This window comes from Punica granatum, chromosome 6 (assembly GCF_007655135.1).
Source record: "Punica granatum isolate Tunisia-2019 chromosome 6, ASM765513v2, whole genome shotgun sequence".
NCBI classification, from domain to species: Eukaryota; Viridiplantae; Streptophyta; class Magnoliopsida; order Myrtales; family Lythraceae; genus Punica; species Punica granatum.
Window position 1 is genome coordinate 18107807 of NC_045132.1, and position 18639 is coordinate 18126445.

At 37.2% G+C, this 18639-nt stretch overlaps 2 protein-coding genes across 6 annotated transcripts; both read left to right on the top strand.

Moving 5' to 3' along the window:
* The first annotated feature begins 7539 nt into the window (after nucleotides 1–7539).
* LOC116210327 (probable protein phosphatase 2C 33) lies at nucleotides 7540–12040 on the top strand. Of its 5 annotated transcripts, XM_031544191.1 has the most exons (6): nucleotides 8498–8639; nucleotides 8782–8928; nucleotides 9556–9945; nucleotides 10063–10180; nucleotides 10700–10923; nucleotides 11230–12040. In XM_031544191.1, the coding sequence occupies exons 2-6, from the start codon at nucleotides 8815–8817 to the stop codon at nucleotides 11617–11619; spliced, it is 1236 nt and encodes a 411-aa protein (XP_031400051.1). In that variant the 5' UTR covers nucleotides 8498–8639; nucleotides 8782–8814; the 3' UTR covers nucleotides 11620–12040. The 5 variants fall into 5 exon arrangements, with proteins under 5 accessions (XP_031400049.1, XP_031400051.1, XP_031400053.1 ...); XM_031544189.1 differs by lacking the exon at nucleotides 8782–8928 and having other exon boundaries at nucleotides 7540–8730; XM_031544193.1 differs by having other exon boundaries at nucleotides 8592–9097.
* A 254-nt stretch (nucleotides 12041–12294) lies between these two features.
* LOC116210329 lies at nucleotides 12295–14774 on the top strand. The gene is made up of 5 exons (XM_031544194.1): nucleotides 12295–12624; nucleotides 13139–13365; nucleotides 13580–13660; nucleotides 13788–14138; nucleotides 14491–14774. The coding sequence occupies exons 1-5, from the start codon at nucleotides 12453–12455 to the stop codon at nucleotides 14590–14592; spliced, it is 933 nt and encodes a 310-aa protein (XP_031400054.1). The 5' UTR covers nucleotides 12295–12452; the 3' UTR covers nucleotides 14593–14774.
* The last annotated feature ends 3865 nt before the right edge of the window (nucleotides 14775–18639 follow it).

Sequence of the window (18639 nt, forward strand, 5' to 3'; positions counted from 1 at the left end):
AGCACATTACCAAAAAATAATTATTCTATTATTTTGTTGACAGGCATTGTAGCAATAGTAACACCTTGAAACACTTTAAACTGACAAGCTGGGATATGATATATTTTAATCAATTTCATTGATAATACATCGGTTTTGTGGAGAGTTATGTCCCATACAGAAAAAAAAATAAAATAGAAAACAAGGAGTTTAAAAGAGATTGAATTCAAAAACTTATCAGCTCGAGTTTTTAAATTAAAAATGAATCCAATAGCTTATAAGCCCGTTAAAAAATATTACAGGTTTCATCTACTTATTTAGATGGCTTTTTCACTTAATTTGGCTCTTTCAAATTTCTCATCATCCATTTTTCTCTTTGCCTCATGTAACTTTTTCATTATACTGACCAACTTGATAGCTTAATCTGTTGCATTTCCAATTGGATGAAATAAGTAACTATGTACCAAATTAGATGGTGATGAGATTACAATTGCCAATAATCGAGTATTCATGTTGGCCATTCAACCTGTCGCCATAGTTTGGGAAGCCAAACCAACTCTGCGGAGCAAGAGTGATGAATGCAACATAATAAGACCACAGATTACGCACGTCATCCATTTGCATTGCCGAAATTCTATTGGGCCATCCTCGTGGTTCGAAATAGAACATAACTATAGGTTGATATGAGCCACACAAAGTGGCCCAATAAAGAAATTTTCTTTACATTTTACGAGTGAGTAACAAAGACTCATAACATATGCATGCGAAGCATGCAATAGTTATTCGTCACGACTAAATAATGTTACATATGGGCCAGTTTGTAACGACTCTGATAACAATGGAATCAATGTTTATGTAAGATATTTCTTGCAAAATGATTTTTTTTTAAATTTTTCTTTAAAGTAATTGATATATGATTGGGTCCACCAAGGATGGAGATTGCTAACATCGTTAGCACGTGGATGATGCTCTTTTTTTTGGGTGACAGTGCATGATCTTCACTCCCATGATGTTTCACACACGCACACTTTAGACGTTATTGACAATATTTTTTTTAAAATAAGTACTCAACATTTTTTCTTTCGACGTGCATAATAATTTTTGAAAGTCGAAAATGTTTTAATTAATCCAGTTCAAGTCGGATTAGTCCATTAAAAAATAGAACTCTCCCAATCACAAATTTTCGTTATTCACAATATTCGAACCCGTAACATTGCTTAAAAGAAGTAAGTTTTGCACTACTTAATCATAAGATCATAGAATTTAGAATTTCAGAGTCATTGACCACGTATGCCATGTTTCAATACCACAAGAGATTTTATGTTTTTCTTTTTTCTTTTTTCGATCGCAAGTTGCGGCAGATTTTATGCTTTTCTTTTAAAATGAGCTTAAAAGATTAAGAGAAAATGTTCACCGAAAGGGGGGAAAATAAAAGATCGAGAGCAAATGGCGAAAGGTGGAACATTATTATTCACAAACCATTCCTTGTATTGAAAGGAAAATTATCAATCTTGCCGGTTCCGGTCAATTATCACTCATGGCTATCACACGTTTATCATGCTATGTCAGCGCCCTCGCTATCCCTATCTCGAACTCAATATCCACTTGCCAAACATTGTTATGTATTGCTCGAATTAGGCATTACCGCATGTATTGTCTCCCAACTAATTGAATTTTGGTTTAGGATGCTCGGACATACTATCGATATCTTATCAACTCTGTACATGCTACGGTTTTACATATATATGTATACATTTCTCGTATCATATATTTGGATAAGAATTTTCATCAACTCCCCTAGGGTTTCAGAGGGAAACCAAGAGCTATGTTCCAGTACATGATCCTGTCATATTTTTGTGATACAAAGATCATATGGGAAGGGCCGAACGACATGTACAGGGTACATACAACGACAGCGATTTATCAAATCGAGAACGTGCATATATATATATATATATGTTCGCATAACCAAACCACCGATAAACGGTCATGTAAATTGATGATTTCGGTAGCTGAAGAAAGTTCGTTACAAATTAATTCCATGGCTATCATTCAGCAATTCTTTTGTCCTATAAGTCAAACAAATTATAGCGTCGCACATTTTCTTTCTTTGTTTTTTTTTTTTTGGGGAGCAATAATTTTTCTTTCATTTTCCTAGCTTTTTGACCTAAAAATTTTTAGATTTAACTGAGCAGGTCATATATGTTATTTCCTTTCACCCGCGCAAGGATTTTGACCCCTCGGACGCTGATAATTGAATTGATTTGAGACCTCCAAAATTGGATCTTTCGTTGAACTTAATTTGAAGCCCCCAAGGTTAAGGTCCGAATCTTCGGGTCACGGGTCGTAGGATTTATCTAATGAAACTCCTAGGTCGAGCATGAATGCCCCACGCTTGACTCATTGGGGGAGTAGATTAGTCGAATTTCGTGCAAGTTAGTCCGAATAGACTATGTCAACGAGACCATAGATTTGATTTGACTTCATTCTTTTTTACTTGGTCGTTAGTTTTTCCATGGTCAAGAATGGCTAACAAAGAACGTCTACACATACATGCATGTGGTACATAGATTGGACATGAAATTAGGGAGAGGAATTATTCAATGAGTTCAGTCCAACACGTCAATGGGTGAGCTGAGATGTAATTGTTGGGTGACACACGTATAAAAGCGTCTCACTATGGCACTATCGATTATAGAATATGATTTGCTTGTATCCATTGGTACAATCTGTGCCTACTGATTCTAAACGACGGTACAAATTTTTATGTGTATAAAGCTAACCATTGACCCGGTCGATGCGGAGGACTCAGTTCATGTAATAATTAAATTTAAAAAGTTATGTAAGAAATTAGAAAATCGGCGAGAGAACGTTCTAAAAATTTAGGTGTGGAAAAGAAGGTGCAGAGAGGCTTTATTATCAAGGGTCATTTGCCAAGGGCAACGTTCTATTGCAGAAAATACAGGAGAAAGAGCTCAAATGGCCCCTGTAGTTTAAAATAGTTCGGATTGATCCCTGCAAAATTTCTGCGACCATATTTAGTCCCTTCACTTCCATTTTCATTTGTTTTAGCCCCTCAAGCCATCTTTTGATAACGTGGCGTGCTTTTCTTTGGGTTTTGGAAAAATAAATCAATAATTTCAACCTTTTGTTCCAGTATGGCCTGATAAACGTTTTGCTTTCATAGATTATTCACGTTATCAACTAATGCTTTCATTGTATCTCGTGACTATTGCTTCTGAACACATGCATTATTTTACTAGAAGAAAGAGTCCCAAGACAGTTCACTGTGATTGTTACATGTTTGATTACACATCCGTTTAATTAAACATTATGCTATCAGATTGCTGCACGGTTGTTCAATAGAATCGACGAGAAACGATATGCGGTGCGATGCCCTGAAACATGAACTCCCAGAGAGCATGCAATTGCTGGTTGTATTAAACGTTTCATACAAATTTCAGAAAGATGATATAATATGATTAGCATGGGTTCATCGGGTGTATTCATTATCGAGTAAACTAATAATTTGCTACTCGAGAGATTGACGTTATATCAAATCAGATATCAAGAAATTTTTTACATAAAATTAGATTTTGACAGATTAAGTGTACATTAGATGAGCCCTTTCATCTACCTGCCGTCCAATAATTGACGGAAACATCTCATGTGATATTATTTTTTACTTTTTTTTAATATCACTTTTGATTTTGATCTTTTAAATATATATCATATTGCTCATTCCATCATGGGATTTCGTCAAGTTTTTAGTGACAAATAGACGATATAAATAATATAATATACATTTAATAGGTCAATATGGAAATTAATATAAATTATTTTTTGAAATTAGATTTGATGGTTCAAAACGTCAATTTATCCTTTCATTATCCTTCCACGTCAGAATGAGATGGGCATTCAATTTGACAGGAAACAGCATATGATGGGTCGGGCTTGTATTTATGTGGCAGAATCTTTTCTTTGTACGGTCAATCAATAATTTGAAGCCGACGTACGTACATACATACATTTGCCCTTATATTTTCAATTAGGCGTTATATTTTTAGAACTTTTTATTTTGATATTAGTGCTTTTTCTTGAGCAAATTTTAAATTTATTAAATAAAAATGGAAAACCTTAGTATATGCAAATACATAAATATTAGCATTAACAATATAGTATAATGGTAGTTTGATGCAGTAACATGTGGACACCCTTATCCTCGAACTGCTAGGGACTTTCTGGTCCCTTTAGGTTGCGTTTGGTTTCATAGTAGGATTTTAAAATCAGATTTTGATTTTGATTTTGAGTGGAATAAATGGGGCCCACCCTTTGACTTTGTATGAATTATGTTGTTTTGTTGTGAAAAAAAGTGGTATAAATGGGGCCCACTCTTTGACTTTGTATGAGTTATTTTGTTTTGTAGTGGATATAGTTAAGTTAGAATTGTGATTTTAAAATAAAATCTTGAAACCAAACAGGCCCTTAGAATTTATGTTTTATCTGAATTAATGTGGGGTCTAATTATTTTGAAAATGTTTCTATTCTTCTGGTAATTATATTAAGCCTTCGGTGGTGTTGTACTGATGGGATCGGTGCTTGTGTTGATTATTAAATTCTTTTGATATGTTCACGGTTGAACACAAGAGTTCGAGAATTGAGTAGCACGGGACGACAAGGTTACCATCGTTGTTGTCCACCAACCTATCAAAATAATAATAATAATAATAATAATAAACATCGGATCAAATCATCGGATGATACCATGTAGGATTTAGATAGTCCGTGGTTAAATGACTTTTAGAGTTCATTCCAATCATAACACGACAAGTATTATAATATTATTGAGCCATGTTATTTTAAATTTAAAAGATTTCTTAAGTTATAGCAGCTAAAAAATCATGTATAATATATATTGTTAAAGAAGTAAAACAAAAAAAAAATTCACTTTTCGTGGTTACATATGTCCTTAGAATGAACAAAACAAAAATTATTTTACCCTATGAACTATAGGGTGAAACCACTTTCCTTACGGACATTATCGATTTTGCGAGAAAGACAAAGGAATCTGAATAAAAGTATGATTAATAAGAAAATAATCTAATCATATATACGGTTCCAAATAAAAATTAATTTTTGCTGATAGATTTTAGTTGGAAAGGGAATTTTATTTTACTTATATTTGACTAAATAATTGTCACTGATTTGTTAATATGCTCATCAAATCTAGACCGTGCATATCACAGGCTTTTTGTCTAGTTATATATAGATGTATAAAAATTTCACTCTTAAGATTTAATATCTATGTAATTAGGGCTTTTTTTGTTGAAATAATTAGGGCAATTAAGAGCCATGAAGAAGGATGTCAAGAGAGACCTAATATTTGGACATAGGTAGTGTTTATTAATGAAAATGCTGCACACAATATCGTTTGCTTGATGAGCAAAAGAGGTGCAATATAATGATATATGCTATCGCCTAAAGATTAAGAAATTTTAGGCTTGATTATCATTAATATGACTATTTATGTTCTTTTATTTCTTTATATTTTATCCATAATCTTAAATATTCTTAAATAAAAGTATTGCTTGCGAATAGTTAAGTAGGAATAACATTGAAAGGACAGAATGCAAAATATTGTCCTCAAATATTTATTTAATATTAATAACTAACATCCGTCGAACTACATCATCCATTATCCATTGAATTCTTTTTTTTTATTTGCTTGAAATTATCCATTGAATTCGAATACCTTATCTTATCTTATATTATATTCGTATATAATTGCAATATGATGCTGAAAAAGTAAGACAGCTTTTCTTTATATATCTAATATATAATATATAATCGTATGGCATATAACGATATGATTGCTTATATATAAGCTTTTCTACTTATATATATATATATTAATAAAAAAAGTTATCCATGAATACCGGTTTTCTGCTTTTTATAGAAGGATTTATGACAAGAAAAAACATGAATTTTGTTTTCTTTTTTAATTTTAGCACAAATTTTATTTTTTAGTGAAAAAAATATGAACTTTAATATTTTTGTCAAATTAGGCATTTATATAATTTTTCATCCATTTTTCTGATGTGACGGAAACCAATACAAATGTTGCAAACGATATCGCGTTATGTCAGCAAAAATAATAAATTTTTTTAAAGAGAATTTAAAGAAAAAGAGAGAGAGAGAATGGCTTTGATCAGAGAAATGATGAGGGTCCTAACTAGTCACCGCAATCCCGATTGAGGATCGTTGGTGACCTCAGAGGGCATCGACGACCCAAATAAGAGGTGATGGTCGGGATTGAGTCAGTAAAATGGATGAAAAATAGTACAAATACGTAACGTGATAAGAAAATGAAAAATTGTAATTTTTTTGGCCAAAAAATAAAATTCTTTCCAAAGTTAAAAAATGGGTTAAAGTTTATACTTTTTTGAGTGGTTATCCATTTATAGAACAATTCCTCTCCTTTTCATGGGGGAAAACATATTTATGAGAATCAACGTGAACTAGTTCAAGCAATTCGATACTATTTTAAATAAGATATCGAGTTCGAGTATTGTGAATTAAGAAAATTCACGTTAAAAAATTTTACTGTTTAGTGGACCGATTCGATTCGATTAAATTAATCGGAGTCCAATAAGATTCGTGAATATCAAAATTCACATCAAAAAAGAAAATATATTTATGAGAAGCTGCACTTCCTCGACCAGCAATTATCCAAATCATTATCCTACTTTCCTACTGAGCATCTTAATCCAAATCATATGTTTATCTATTTACTGTATTCCATTGTATAATGTGCCAAGTACATCCAATACTCGAAGGACCCCACTCGATAAATTTCCTCAATCATCATCATTTGCTATGTATATCGTAATAACCGATTAATTCCTAAATTTTCCGTCGAGTAAAACCTCATTAGGGACCCAACCTTTTGCATCACACTAACTTACAAGGTGGATTTTTTTTTTAAAAAGAAAACTAGAATATCTATGGTTTTCGGGGATGCCTTTCGCCTCCGTAATCATCAGCCTCGATCAAGTGACTCTCTCCCCTGTGTTTAGGAAAGGGTCCACACAAAAGAATTTCTATAGGTAATCAGTTTATTATTTTTTTGGTTTGCATCTTGACATCCGAAAACCGAAAAAGTCCATTCAGTTCGAGTCGGATAGGACCATTAAAAAATAAATCTCTTTCAATGTAAATTTCTTTCATTAAAAGACTCGGATCAAATACCGGAAATAAATGTCGAATATTTGAACGGTCCACATTAATTCAATTTATTAAATAATAATCTGATAGAAAAAAAGGTCTTATTTTTTCGTTAGGACGGTATGGTTTATTGTCTGTTCTTAGTTTTGAGTTACCTTTCAAAAGATGATATTGATTATCCCTAAACGTCAGATCAACTTTAATATTCCAAGATATGGTAAGAATTTTTGCAATTTAGCGTTTAATCCAATCCAGATTTTGTTTAATTTCGGATAAAATTTCTCGCTATTGTCTGATTAAACCTCCACGTTTCATCCCCCAACCCCTCTGCTCTCTGAAGAGGAAGAAGAAGAAGAAGAGATTGGGTCTCTCTCTAACATTTCCGACAGTGACAGACAAATTGCTGCGACTCCGTTCTTTCTCTCTCTCTCTCTATAACTCTCTCCCTGTCAAGTTTTCTCGCAGAGTTGACAGCTACACGTTTTGTTCTTCTCCTCCTCCTCCTCCTTCTTCGGGAGATTCTCCTTTCAACGTTGCCGCGGATTCTTCCCTTTCCCGTTCCCGCTTCTTCCATTTCTTGCCTCTCGATAGCCCATTCACAATCATAGCTCATCGCCGTGCTCGTCCCTCCCCTTTTCGCATTCTTTCCCCAGCCGGGTATGCTCCGATTGGGCTCTTAAACCTTCGGATGGAATCAAAATCGGAGCTTTGATATTCGGGGTGGCGTATTTTGGGGTATATTGTTGTAATTGGTATTCTTTTCGTGATGCTTTTCGGGGGGGTGTGCTTTAAGGAATGAGCGGAATAAGCGATTGCGTGCCGGCCTTTGGAAGTCATAGATTCATTTTCGGCGTTTGGTGTCGATGTTCTCGGCAGATCTGTTCCTTTAAGCTGATTTCTTTGTGGTTTATCCATTCATTTTTTATGTGGTTCTGAAACGGCGGGAAGGAAGGATCGGAGATTCTTATATCCTTTTAGGGCCACCCTTTTTTTCGTTTTGTCCCTTCCCAAAAGATCCTTCCTTGCATAGTGAGTCAGAGCTTTGCTAAAGCTAAATCGAATCGAAGGTGAATTGGGGCGAAAAGTTAGCATTTTTCGATTGGATCTCTCGTGCGAAATTGAGGAATCGAGAAGGGTCATTGAGCAGTGGGGAGATTGCCGAATTCGAGGAGGTTAGGTGAATCTTGTAAGCAGTTTGTGACGGATCCGACTTCGGAGAACAGGGGCTGTAGGTGGACAGCAGTTGGACTGGAGTGCTTTATCGAAATTGTTAGAGCCCTAAGGATGGGGTCCTGCTTCTCTTTGGAGGGCAGGACCCCTATCCCGAGCTCACCAACTTCACCAACCGGTGGCATCCAGAAGTGGAAGCCCTCCTACAAGAAGAAGCTCGACCTCACTTACTGGAGGGAAGAGCCTCTGCATAAGATCCCGGGCAGGTTGTATATGAATGGCTCAAACGAGTTTGCCTCCTTGTTCACTATGCAGGGAAAGAAAGGAACCAATCAAGATGCGATGATTGTTTGGGAGTTAAAGCATTCTTCTCTTTCAATTTGATGTTGTGCTTTCTTGTTCTTGCAGGAAGTTTGTTTGCTTTGTGAGGCGATCTCTATTATGTTGTTCTCTGAATCGAGACATGGGTTCGCTCTACTTCATCTTGCGTTTGAAGGACTTTCATGTCCGTATGCATGCTTTTGGTGTCTATGGTTGGATTCAATCTGTCAGCGAGTATGCTCTTTCTCAAATGGAGAGGGAGAGTATGTCTCCCTTGCCACGCCTTTTATAATAGAATTGTGAATGCTACATCTGCAATACTTGTATTTAATGGCAAATGTGATTCATCTCGGCTTTCATGGATCATTTGGCCTGGCATACATGTGCATGTATATATCTACAGGTGTGTACATTTAGCTGACAGCAATATCGCAAAAACAGCTCCAATCTATTAGCTGGAGAGGGATATGCTTTCTTATGGTTTTTTTTTTTTTTTTTCTGTTTATGGTTGCCTAGCAGCTGTTGCAAAATCTGAGAAAATAAAATTTGTCTCAATCAGTTTAGCAATAGAGTTCAGTAAGTTCTGATGGAATGCAGTCTGTAGTGTATTAAGTCAGTATCACCTCGAGACATTAGCTGATAATATCTGATTTGATTAGTCACCCATTGATGACTTGTTTCTCTGTGGCCTTACTTCAAAGGAAAGACCTCTACTTCTTTCGTGTTTACTGATTAAAAAATCTTCTATCTAAGTTGCTTTGGAGCATCTGCTGATATGTTTCTAAGTGGGAACACATTGAATTTTCATTTATTTTTTCTAATCTAATTTTAACTCATGCTGTTTAAAATTGCTTATTTCAGAATTTCAGCTCGAGGAAAGACACTGTCTTCTGTGGTGTGTTTGATGGACACGGTCCTAATGGCCATTTGGTTGCAAAAAGAGTGAGGGATTCTCTTCCTGTGAAATTGAGTTCTCACTGGAAAGTCAATGTAAATGGTGAAGATGTTCTCAGAGAGATAAGCACTAAGAGCACTGTCAGCCAGAGCTGCGATGGTACCCCACTTCTCTCTGTTTCTGAAGAATCGAGGACTTCTGTTGAGCTTGAGGACAATGAGAAGCACCCTGAGATCTTCCAGTCACTCAAGGAGTCGTTCTTGAAGGCTTTTAGGGTCATGGACAGGGAGCTCAGGATGCACCCAAATATTGATTGCTACTGTAGCGGGACAACAGCGGTTACACTTGTCAAGCAGGTTAGTATTAACTCTATGGACCTTCATGTTTTATCTTGATCTTAAACCTTTGCATTTTTCTTGATGGCAGTATTGTGGAGTGCTATTTGACCATGAGGAATTAAATTGTGTTAATAGGGTAAGCATGTTGTGCTCGGCAATATTGGAGACTCCAGGGCTGTACTGGGCACACGTGATGAAGATGGTTCTCTTGTTGCAGTTCAGTTGACTGTTGACCTCAAACCAAACATTCCAGGTCATCTATCTTTCCTCCTCTCTTTCTCCTCTCAATCGGTTTCTCTTGTGTATGTAAGACAAACCAGGCTACAGACTAACAAATTTAGATTTAATTATTGCGAGATAGAAAGTTAGGCTTCTGTAGTCATGGTATTATATAACCAAAGGAGGATAAATTCCCCAAGAGAATGATCAGAAGTTTTCTCTTTGAACCTACTTGGAGCATGTTCCTTGGATCAGCCACTGGACCATATTCAGCATTCACTGATTAGTGTGACGGAAGGTTGAGTTTTTCTTTTATAAACTTAATTAATTTGGGGAAACATAGATCTTGGAGCTGAATTAATAGGTTTATGGTCCATGATGTAGCATTGTGGGTTGAATCATCCATAGTCAGAATACCCACTTGTTTACTTCCTGTATAAGCCCTGAATTTCAAAGATTATTGTAAGAGGAAGATGCTAAAGCTCTTTTAAAAGCCCTGTTTCTGTTTGTTCTCTTTATTCTTGTACCAACTCGGTCTCGTTGCACATTACAGCTGAGGCAGAGAGAATTCGCAAATATAAGGGGCGGGTTTTTGCTCTACAAGGCGAACCTGAAGTTGCCCGGGTTTGGTTACCGAACGCACTCTCTCCGGGCCTTGCCATGGCTCGGGCCTTTGGAGATTTCTGTCTCAAGGATTTTGGTCTCATCTCGGTGCCCGAAGTTTCCTACCGATGCATCGGCAAGAAGGATGAATTCATTGTCTTGGCCACAGATGGGGTTTGTTACTTCAAATCGTTTCCCATTTTTCTCTTCTTCTCAAAACTGGGCTGGAGATTGAAGTGGACGTGTTATGGATTCGTCATGTTTTATTATGTCTAGTCATTATATTCACAAAATTAATATGAAAAATTATTTGGAAAATAAATATAGTCAATTAAAAGAGAAACAAGGAAGAGCTGGCTGGTTTATTGAGAGTTCTGGAGTGAAATTGGCTGGTCTTGAACGAGAACTGGCCGATTGTCAATTGGCTGCCTGGTGCAGTTTTTAGAAGAATTCTTACACTCTTTTGTCCATTGTGCTTAGATCTGGGATGTGCTTTCAAACAAGGAAGTCGTGGACATCATAGCATCGGCACCAGCGCGTTCCTCAGCAGCGCGATCGCTGGTCGAGAACGCGGTTCGTGCTTGGAGATACAAGTATCCGACTTCCAAAGTCGATGACTGTGCCGTGGTTTGCCTCTTCCTCGACTCGGATAGCCTCTCTACTGCTTCAAATTCGAAGCCCAACGAGCAGCAGCCCTCTTCTATGGACCAAGCCAAGACCACCACGGAAGGGAGCAAGGATGATGCCTCAGAGTCTGAGAATGTGGACACCGAGGGTGATTGGTCCGCCCTCGAAGGCGTATCTCGTTTGAATACTCTTCTGAACCTGCCGAGTTATGTCCCCGGGAAGGATGAGAAACAGGCTTCTTGAGGTACAACGGGGGTGGCCCTGCTTGATCGAGGAAAGAGGTGCTGCATCCCGTCTTTTCGATTTTTTTTTTCCTTCTTTTCCAAGATGTTCATTATATAATTTTTTTGGGGAAGGTTTCTTTTGGCAAAGAAGGGTGGGAAAGGGAAAGGGAATTTTGTGGCCATCATCAATGGTTAATATCTTCGTGGAGAGGTGGGACCCGGCTGTATTAGGATGCCTGGGAAATTGACCATTCTCTCTGTCTCTCTCTGGTGTTGGGGCTGTGGTTAGGATTGGCTTTCTTCTTCTCCTCTGTAGAATCTTACCATATTTTGGTTGTCCCAATTACGGTTGATTTGTAATTTGTAAAACACATTAATATTCTTGAGCTTCGATGATGAATGATTAATAATAACTTTCAATGTGGCTGCCTTCTTTCACATATGCATTTCCCTTGTTGGACCGACCTTTTATACTTTTGTTCCAGTGTTACCGCATAAACTTGAAGAGAGAACGATCTTATGTGTGTGAAGTCGACTCTATATGGTGTGACATTGGCTGGTTACATTAAGGTTCGCTCTTTCATGGACCTGCTTCAATGTTACATCTTTAGGTTGTAGATCCTGGAGTCGATCACTGTCGGAGCAAGGCCCCTGCTCTGGTGAAAAAATATCGGGTTGTCGCGATCGAGAGGGGGCCCACCTAATCTGAGAAATGAATACACAAGTGGTCAAATTGGAACTACATCTTCATCCCGCCTTATCCAGAAACGGGAGGAGAAGGATCACATAACAAAACTGTAGCTCTTAATTCCCAACCACCCCAGAAAATATTGAGGCCCAGTATGGGCGGATATGAGTGCTTCTGCTGTCTCCACCGCTGTCTCCACCGCTCCCTCTCCCGCCAACGCCTGTGGAGGCTGCAGCTGCCGCCGGATCAACAAATGTGTCCCCACCGCCTTCAAGTTCGTCACTCGTCAGCTGCACCATCATGGTCATCACCAGCGGAGCAAGTTCTCCCTCCGAGGTTCCCTTCTCTGAACTCTTCTCTGCCCTTTTTTCGAGTGGCGGGCAAGGGTGATTTTCTTTTGTCAAACCTTGTGTGTTTGGCAATGTCGAGGACGGTCCAGCCGTTTCGGCACGTTTAATATTCTTGGGCATTTACAATTGAGATGGATCAGTTTTTATCCAAATAATGACACGATTATCATAGATAGTGAATTGGAAGGTCCTGTGAACTATGATCAGCAGATTGAAGAAAATTACAGTTCGCTTATGCTAATATTATCGCAATGAATGACCTGTTTGATAAGATGAAGTGACAAGGAATAGAGAACGACAACTTTCGAATGGCAGGGTCATGTGATTGCATTCATTTCCATTTAATTGTAGCGAATGGACTATTAGAGTTTCTGCCAATATTAAATCTTCTTGTAATTTTCAGTCCACATATGCAAGACACTGGTTGTTAATATGCTTATAGAGAAAGTGATGAGTCCTTAATTGGCAATCCTGAAATGGAAACATGATGTGCCTTGCAGTGGCCAATGAGCAGAGCAGGACTGAGGTATCAGCCGACTTGAGCAATGAGAGATCGGAAGCTGACAAGATAGTCGATGGGATGGATTTTGGTGAGCTCTGCAATGAGTTCGAGTGCATCAGTAGTCCCTTGGTAGAGTCCACTGCGAGGCAACTCGTCCGCGATATATTAGAGCTTCGGGAAGGCAATCGTGCCCTCGGAACCTATGCAGTATCTGTCAAATACAAGGTACTCCTCTCTCATTGTCTAGATCAGATTTTGCTCGATGTAATTTGCCGGAGAACTTCTCTGCCATTTCAGAAAATCAGTATCTTTCCGGTTTTTGTTCCATGTATTGGAAGTTCTGTTGGAGTTTAATCCTTGAGCAGAGTCAGTCAATCAACAGGAGTCAAAAAAACTAACTAATTTCAACCCAATATTTGGAACTACATCCGCGTTGCAGGACCCGATTAGAAGTTTTACGGGTCGTGAGAAGTACAAGCGGCCACTCTGGGTGACTGGTGCACTAGAAAATCCTTCCGTGGTAAATATTCTGCAAATTCGCGAAGTCTAGTTGCTTCTCCGTAAAGTACAAATAAGCAAGATAGAAATCCGGAACTCAGCCTTCGAGCAGATTTTCATCTTACATTTTCTGTTCTTGATTCTTGTAGTCTGTGCAAGAAATGGTGATGTTGTCCACCAGTGTCTTGAGGATCAGGTGGACGATTAGCGGGAAACCTAAGTCCATAATTGCTGCCATAGGAGGCGACCTGATTGTCCGAGTTAATTCCCAATTCACCCTGAACCAGATCAGTGGGCAAGTGATCGAGCATGAAGAGTCTTGGGATCTGTCAGCATCGTCAGCGGTCGCCCAGGCATTCTTCTGGGCTTCGCGCCGCCTGTTTACCACGATCGAGACCGGAAAAGATTTCACCGAGTCCATTAAGAATCTGAGTAGCCGTTTCATGCCAAAAGAGGAAAACCTGGAGGTGTATCCGGACCCTTCTGGTGACCCAACCAAAGTAAGTCCTCAACTAGCAATTAATACATCACATTTAACAATAGCCGGTTTGTTTGTCGAGGAAGCTTTCTCGTTTAGTGGATTTGCTAATGAAATCATGATCACAAAACATTATAAGGGTAACGAAAATCGATTTACTTAATATGGTAGCAATGTTTATAGATAGATCAAGGTCTAATTAATGTCCTAGTCATCCTGTACGGGCGATTCTCGTCAATGTGTATTTCTGTTCCATAGTGTCATTAATTTCCTGCAGTGAAATACTAAAATCGAGCTCAGTATGCATCGTATGTGTCTGGTCTATTTTGTGGCAGTTCGAACTTTCTGACTCCATGTTATTTGATTCGGCACAGTTCTTCCAGAGGGATGACAGCTTCCAGCGGGACCTATACCAAATCGCGCTGTTACTGGCAGTGCTCTATTTTGTTGTACAGTTCTTGAGGGCAACCTTGTGAGAAGAAACACCATATATAGCTTCTGCTCTATTTCATCCTCGGAAGACATTGTGTATATTTCTCTGTTGAACATTATATCGTATTGCATATATCTGTCTTGGACACTGATCATAGTTTAAGAATTCACGGGAGATATATATCTTCATTACAGAGACAGTAATGTCATCTGCATTTTAGTTTAATCTGTCTAATCTATTCGATTCGAACAAGGTATGAAATTACGAATGTATAAACCTCACAGAATGCAATAAGAGTGCTCATGTATCATCAAATTGCCAAGACTCTAATCATTACGTCCTCAATTTCGTGTTGAATTAATATGAACCAATATTTCATTCTATTCCAAAAGAATTTTTTTTATTTAGAATTTAGTACTATTTACTGTATCTTTTAATAATCGACTAACATATTCAATAACCAAAAAAAAAAAAAGACTAACATATTTAATTACAAGCGGTAATAAATTTATGCATTTTTTAAATATTTTTAATAATATCTTTAATTCATTTCTAATTTCACATAAATTTAATTACTCTACAATTTCTTAAAAAATCATTAAAAGATGTGGAAGCCCATACTATATAAAATAATGAAAGCTGTAGCGATGCATCGAAATGTGCCACGTAGAATGAAGCTAGTATCTAGTTGTAAGACCTTTCGAATCACCAACAACGAGAAAATGACAATTGGCGTAGTATCATGATACTATCTCGGCTCTAAAAGCTGAAAATTCATATAATTCATAGTTATGATTACATATATAATATATCGAATTTGATAATTGAGAACTTAATGTAGCTAGTATTGTGTTTGAGAAAAAACAATACCTATTTTTAGCTCTACGGTCAAAGTTCTTCATCAATTGTCCTGAAAAGATTCTACAAAGGTATAGTATTAGAATCATAGGTCTCCTTATCATCTTGACATGAGTAAATTATATAGTATATGGATTTGATGGAGATGATTCTATATTAGCTAGAGACGGTTTCTTTTTTTTTTTGCTCAATTAACTGATGAACTATAATACAATCATGTAATATAAGAAACATGGTATACCGTTCATTGTTATTTTTTGTTATATGAATGATGAAATAAAATATATACATCGATGGATTACTAAGGGAGGATTGATATATCTGGCTATTGTTACAATGGATTGATTATAGATATCGGTTAACATCTCAAGATAAGAGATTACATCCATAAAATGCTATATATATGCATCTTATCTTATACTATTATTTAAGCAAGAGGTTGTTGATAAAATAGTTAAAAAGTAACATATAACTTTTTCTTAATTTAAATATCATATAATTTAAAATAAAAAACGGAAACTGAAGGATAATATTGTTCATTTGATATTGTTCTCTCCTTCTCTTTTATCCCTCGCGTCAACATCTTCTTATTTGCTCTCTCCACTCTCAACTTTTTAGTTCCATATTCTATCATGTTACCTTTTGTTTTTTTTTTTAGCACCTTTCGCTTGTAATGTAGGTATCCTCTAGTGATAAAAGAAAAAAACTTTATATAGAGATGTTATGACCTAGGAGGCAATTCGACCAACTCGAATAAACGAGAAAAATGAAATAGGAACGACACACGAATAATTTGGCAGAATTAAGAGTATCCACTAGATTGCACAAAAGAGACCACAACGAGATGATACTTGTATTTCCCCAAGCTCAAATCCAACCTACTCTCTCCGAGAAGTCTCATAGTAAGCTCTCTCTCACGGTCGTCACCGTCTTTGTACATAGCGCTCCAAGAATATTTATATATATAGATTATGAGACCCATGGTTTACCCGTTTTGTCAAATCTATTTCATGGTTTACTTTTTGCATCAAATCTATCCCGGCGTTATCTTTTCCGTCGACATCTGACGGCCGTGCTGACGTGGCACGTGGAGAGATAGTGGGCCACAATTGTCACGTGGGCGCCACATCAGCACGGCTGTTAGATTTCGACGGAAAAGATAACGCCGTGATAGATTTGATGCAAAAAGGAAACCATGGGATAAATTTGACAAAAAAAAGTATATGATAGATTTGACAAAACGGGTAAACCATGCGCCATTTTAGGTAAATACCCATATCCTAAATGTCCCTAAGAATATATCCTAGAATATTTATTGCTAAGGATATGTACAAGACCATCTAGAAATATATATCTTTAGAAGAGATTCTGAATTGCAACGAAATCGCACCAAAATGAAAACGGAATTGTGCGAGGAAATTTTTTCCCGGTCTCAAGAGCGGCAGCACTGCTTTCTGTGCAGCAAAACAAACTACTTGTTCAACTTTGTACTTTGTGTGTAGTAGCACAACCTGTTCTATGCTGCAACAAAAACTGTTGAACGCTTCTCATTGTCTTTAGTTGATCTTTTGTCCTCTTTTACGAGTCTTCGGTTTTTTCAGTCTTTCAAGCTTGATGCGAGGCACCTCCAACAAATCTCCACCTTGACTTGTATTGAGTCAAGCTACAATCTAGCTTCTTATACTCTTTATTCCAACACAGCCCTCATGGGCTCCACCTCAACATTTGCTCACGCCGCTCAAGTCCAAGTCTATGTTGGACTTCTCAGAGGTGTTGGGCTTCCTCGGAATTTCTGCAGAACTTTTACCAAACATGAAACAAGCCAAATCTGAAAGGACTTCAGCATTCTCCAAAATCACTAGCTCTTTAACCCATTTAGTGGTTTTGAATGCTTCCCATGCATGTCTATAGCTAGCTCATTCCATAGGAGTAGTCACCTCACATCATATGGTGTTGTCTGAATAGCTCTTATCACCATAGGCTGAGGTTCAAATGTTCATGAATCTTCAAACTCCATCTTTTTCCAAGATATCGCCTTTGCACAAGGCTTCGCCTTCACTGGAGATGAGCTCTTACACTGCTTGGTCAGGGCAGCTTTCTCGAGAGCAACATATCATTTCACAAGGTATTTCGAGGACTTACCAACCATGCGCATTCTTTGGATAGGCTCACCCTCCGGGCCCAAGAAAATATTGCTGATCGACTCGAAGAAATGAGAAAAATGAAATAAGAACGTCACACGAAAAATTGGCGAAATTAGGAGTATCTACTAGATTGCACGAAGAGATTACAATGAGATCACACTCATATTTTCCCAGGCCCAAATCCGACCTACTCTCATCGAGAAGAAGTCTCACACTAAGCTCGCTCTCACGATCTTCACCGTCTTCATACATAGCGCTCCAAGACTATCTTTATATATAGATTACGAGACCCATATCCATAGTATTAGAGATATATCCTAAATATCTCAAAGAATATATCCTAGAATATTTATCACTAAGAATATGTACAAGATCACCTAGAAAGATTTCTCTTTTGAAAAGATTCTGAGTTGAAATGGAATCACAACACGAGAAAATTTCGACCGGCCTCGGGTGTCATAGCACTGCTTTCTGTGTTGCGGTACAAACCCAATAACTCTATGAAAATATAGTTATTCAACACTTTTAATGGGTATAATTAGAGCTAGTATATCGAGATTAGGTTTGTTTTAGTGGTTTTTAGTTTAGTTTTCAATCATATGCATTTTGATAGGATTTAGTAGTTTTTTTTTTATTTTTTTATGATTTTAATTGATTTTAAGTCAATTAGTTAATCGGTCTTTTGCCGCTCTAAATTCTCGATATTTTTTTTCCAGGCTAAACTCAAATTTTTTTGTGCAAATTGCATATAGATATAAAGCTTATTAAGTTAGGAGCACAACGAGTTAGACAGTTCGTGATTTTGAGCTTGAACGAGAAAGATACGACAAGTTTAATTTTATTGCACATAGTTATTTTACTGATCCAAAAGGGCCCAAGCCGCGGATATGGAAGCCTAGGTTGCCCCAAATTAGCCCACTCGCCAAGAGAATAGAAGGCAAACAAGAGAAAAGGCGTTTACTTGGGCTTTTGGTTTTTGTGGCACATTCGTGTCACTTCTTCGAACCTCTTGTTAATTTCTCTTAAACTTTAACGTCAATATTAAATTCTTGCACGTGTTCTTTAATACTTATGGGCTAAATTCTTTA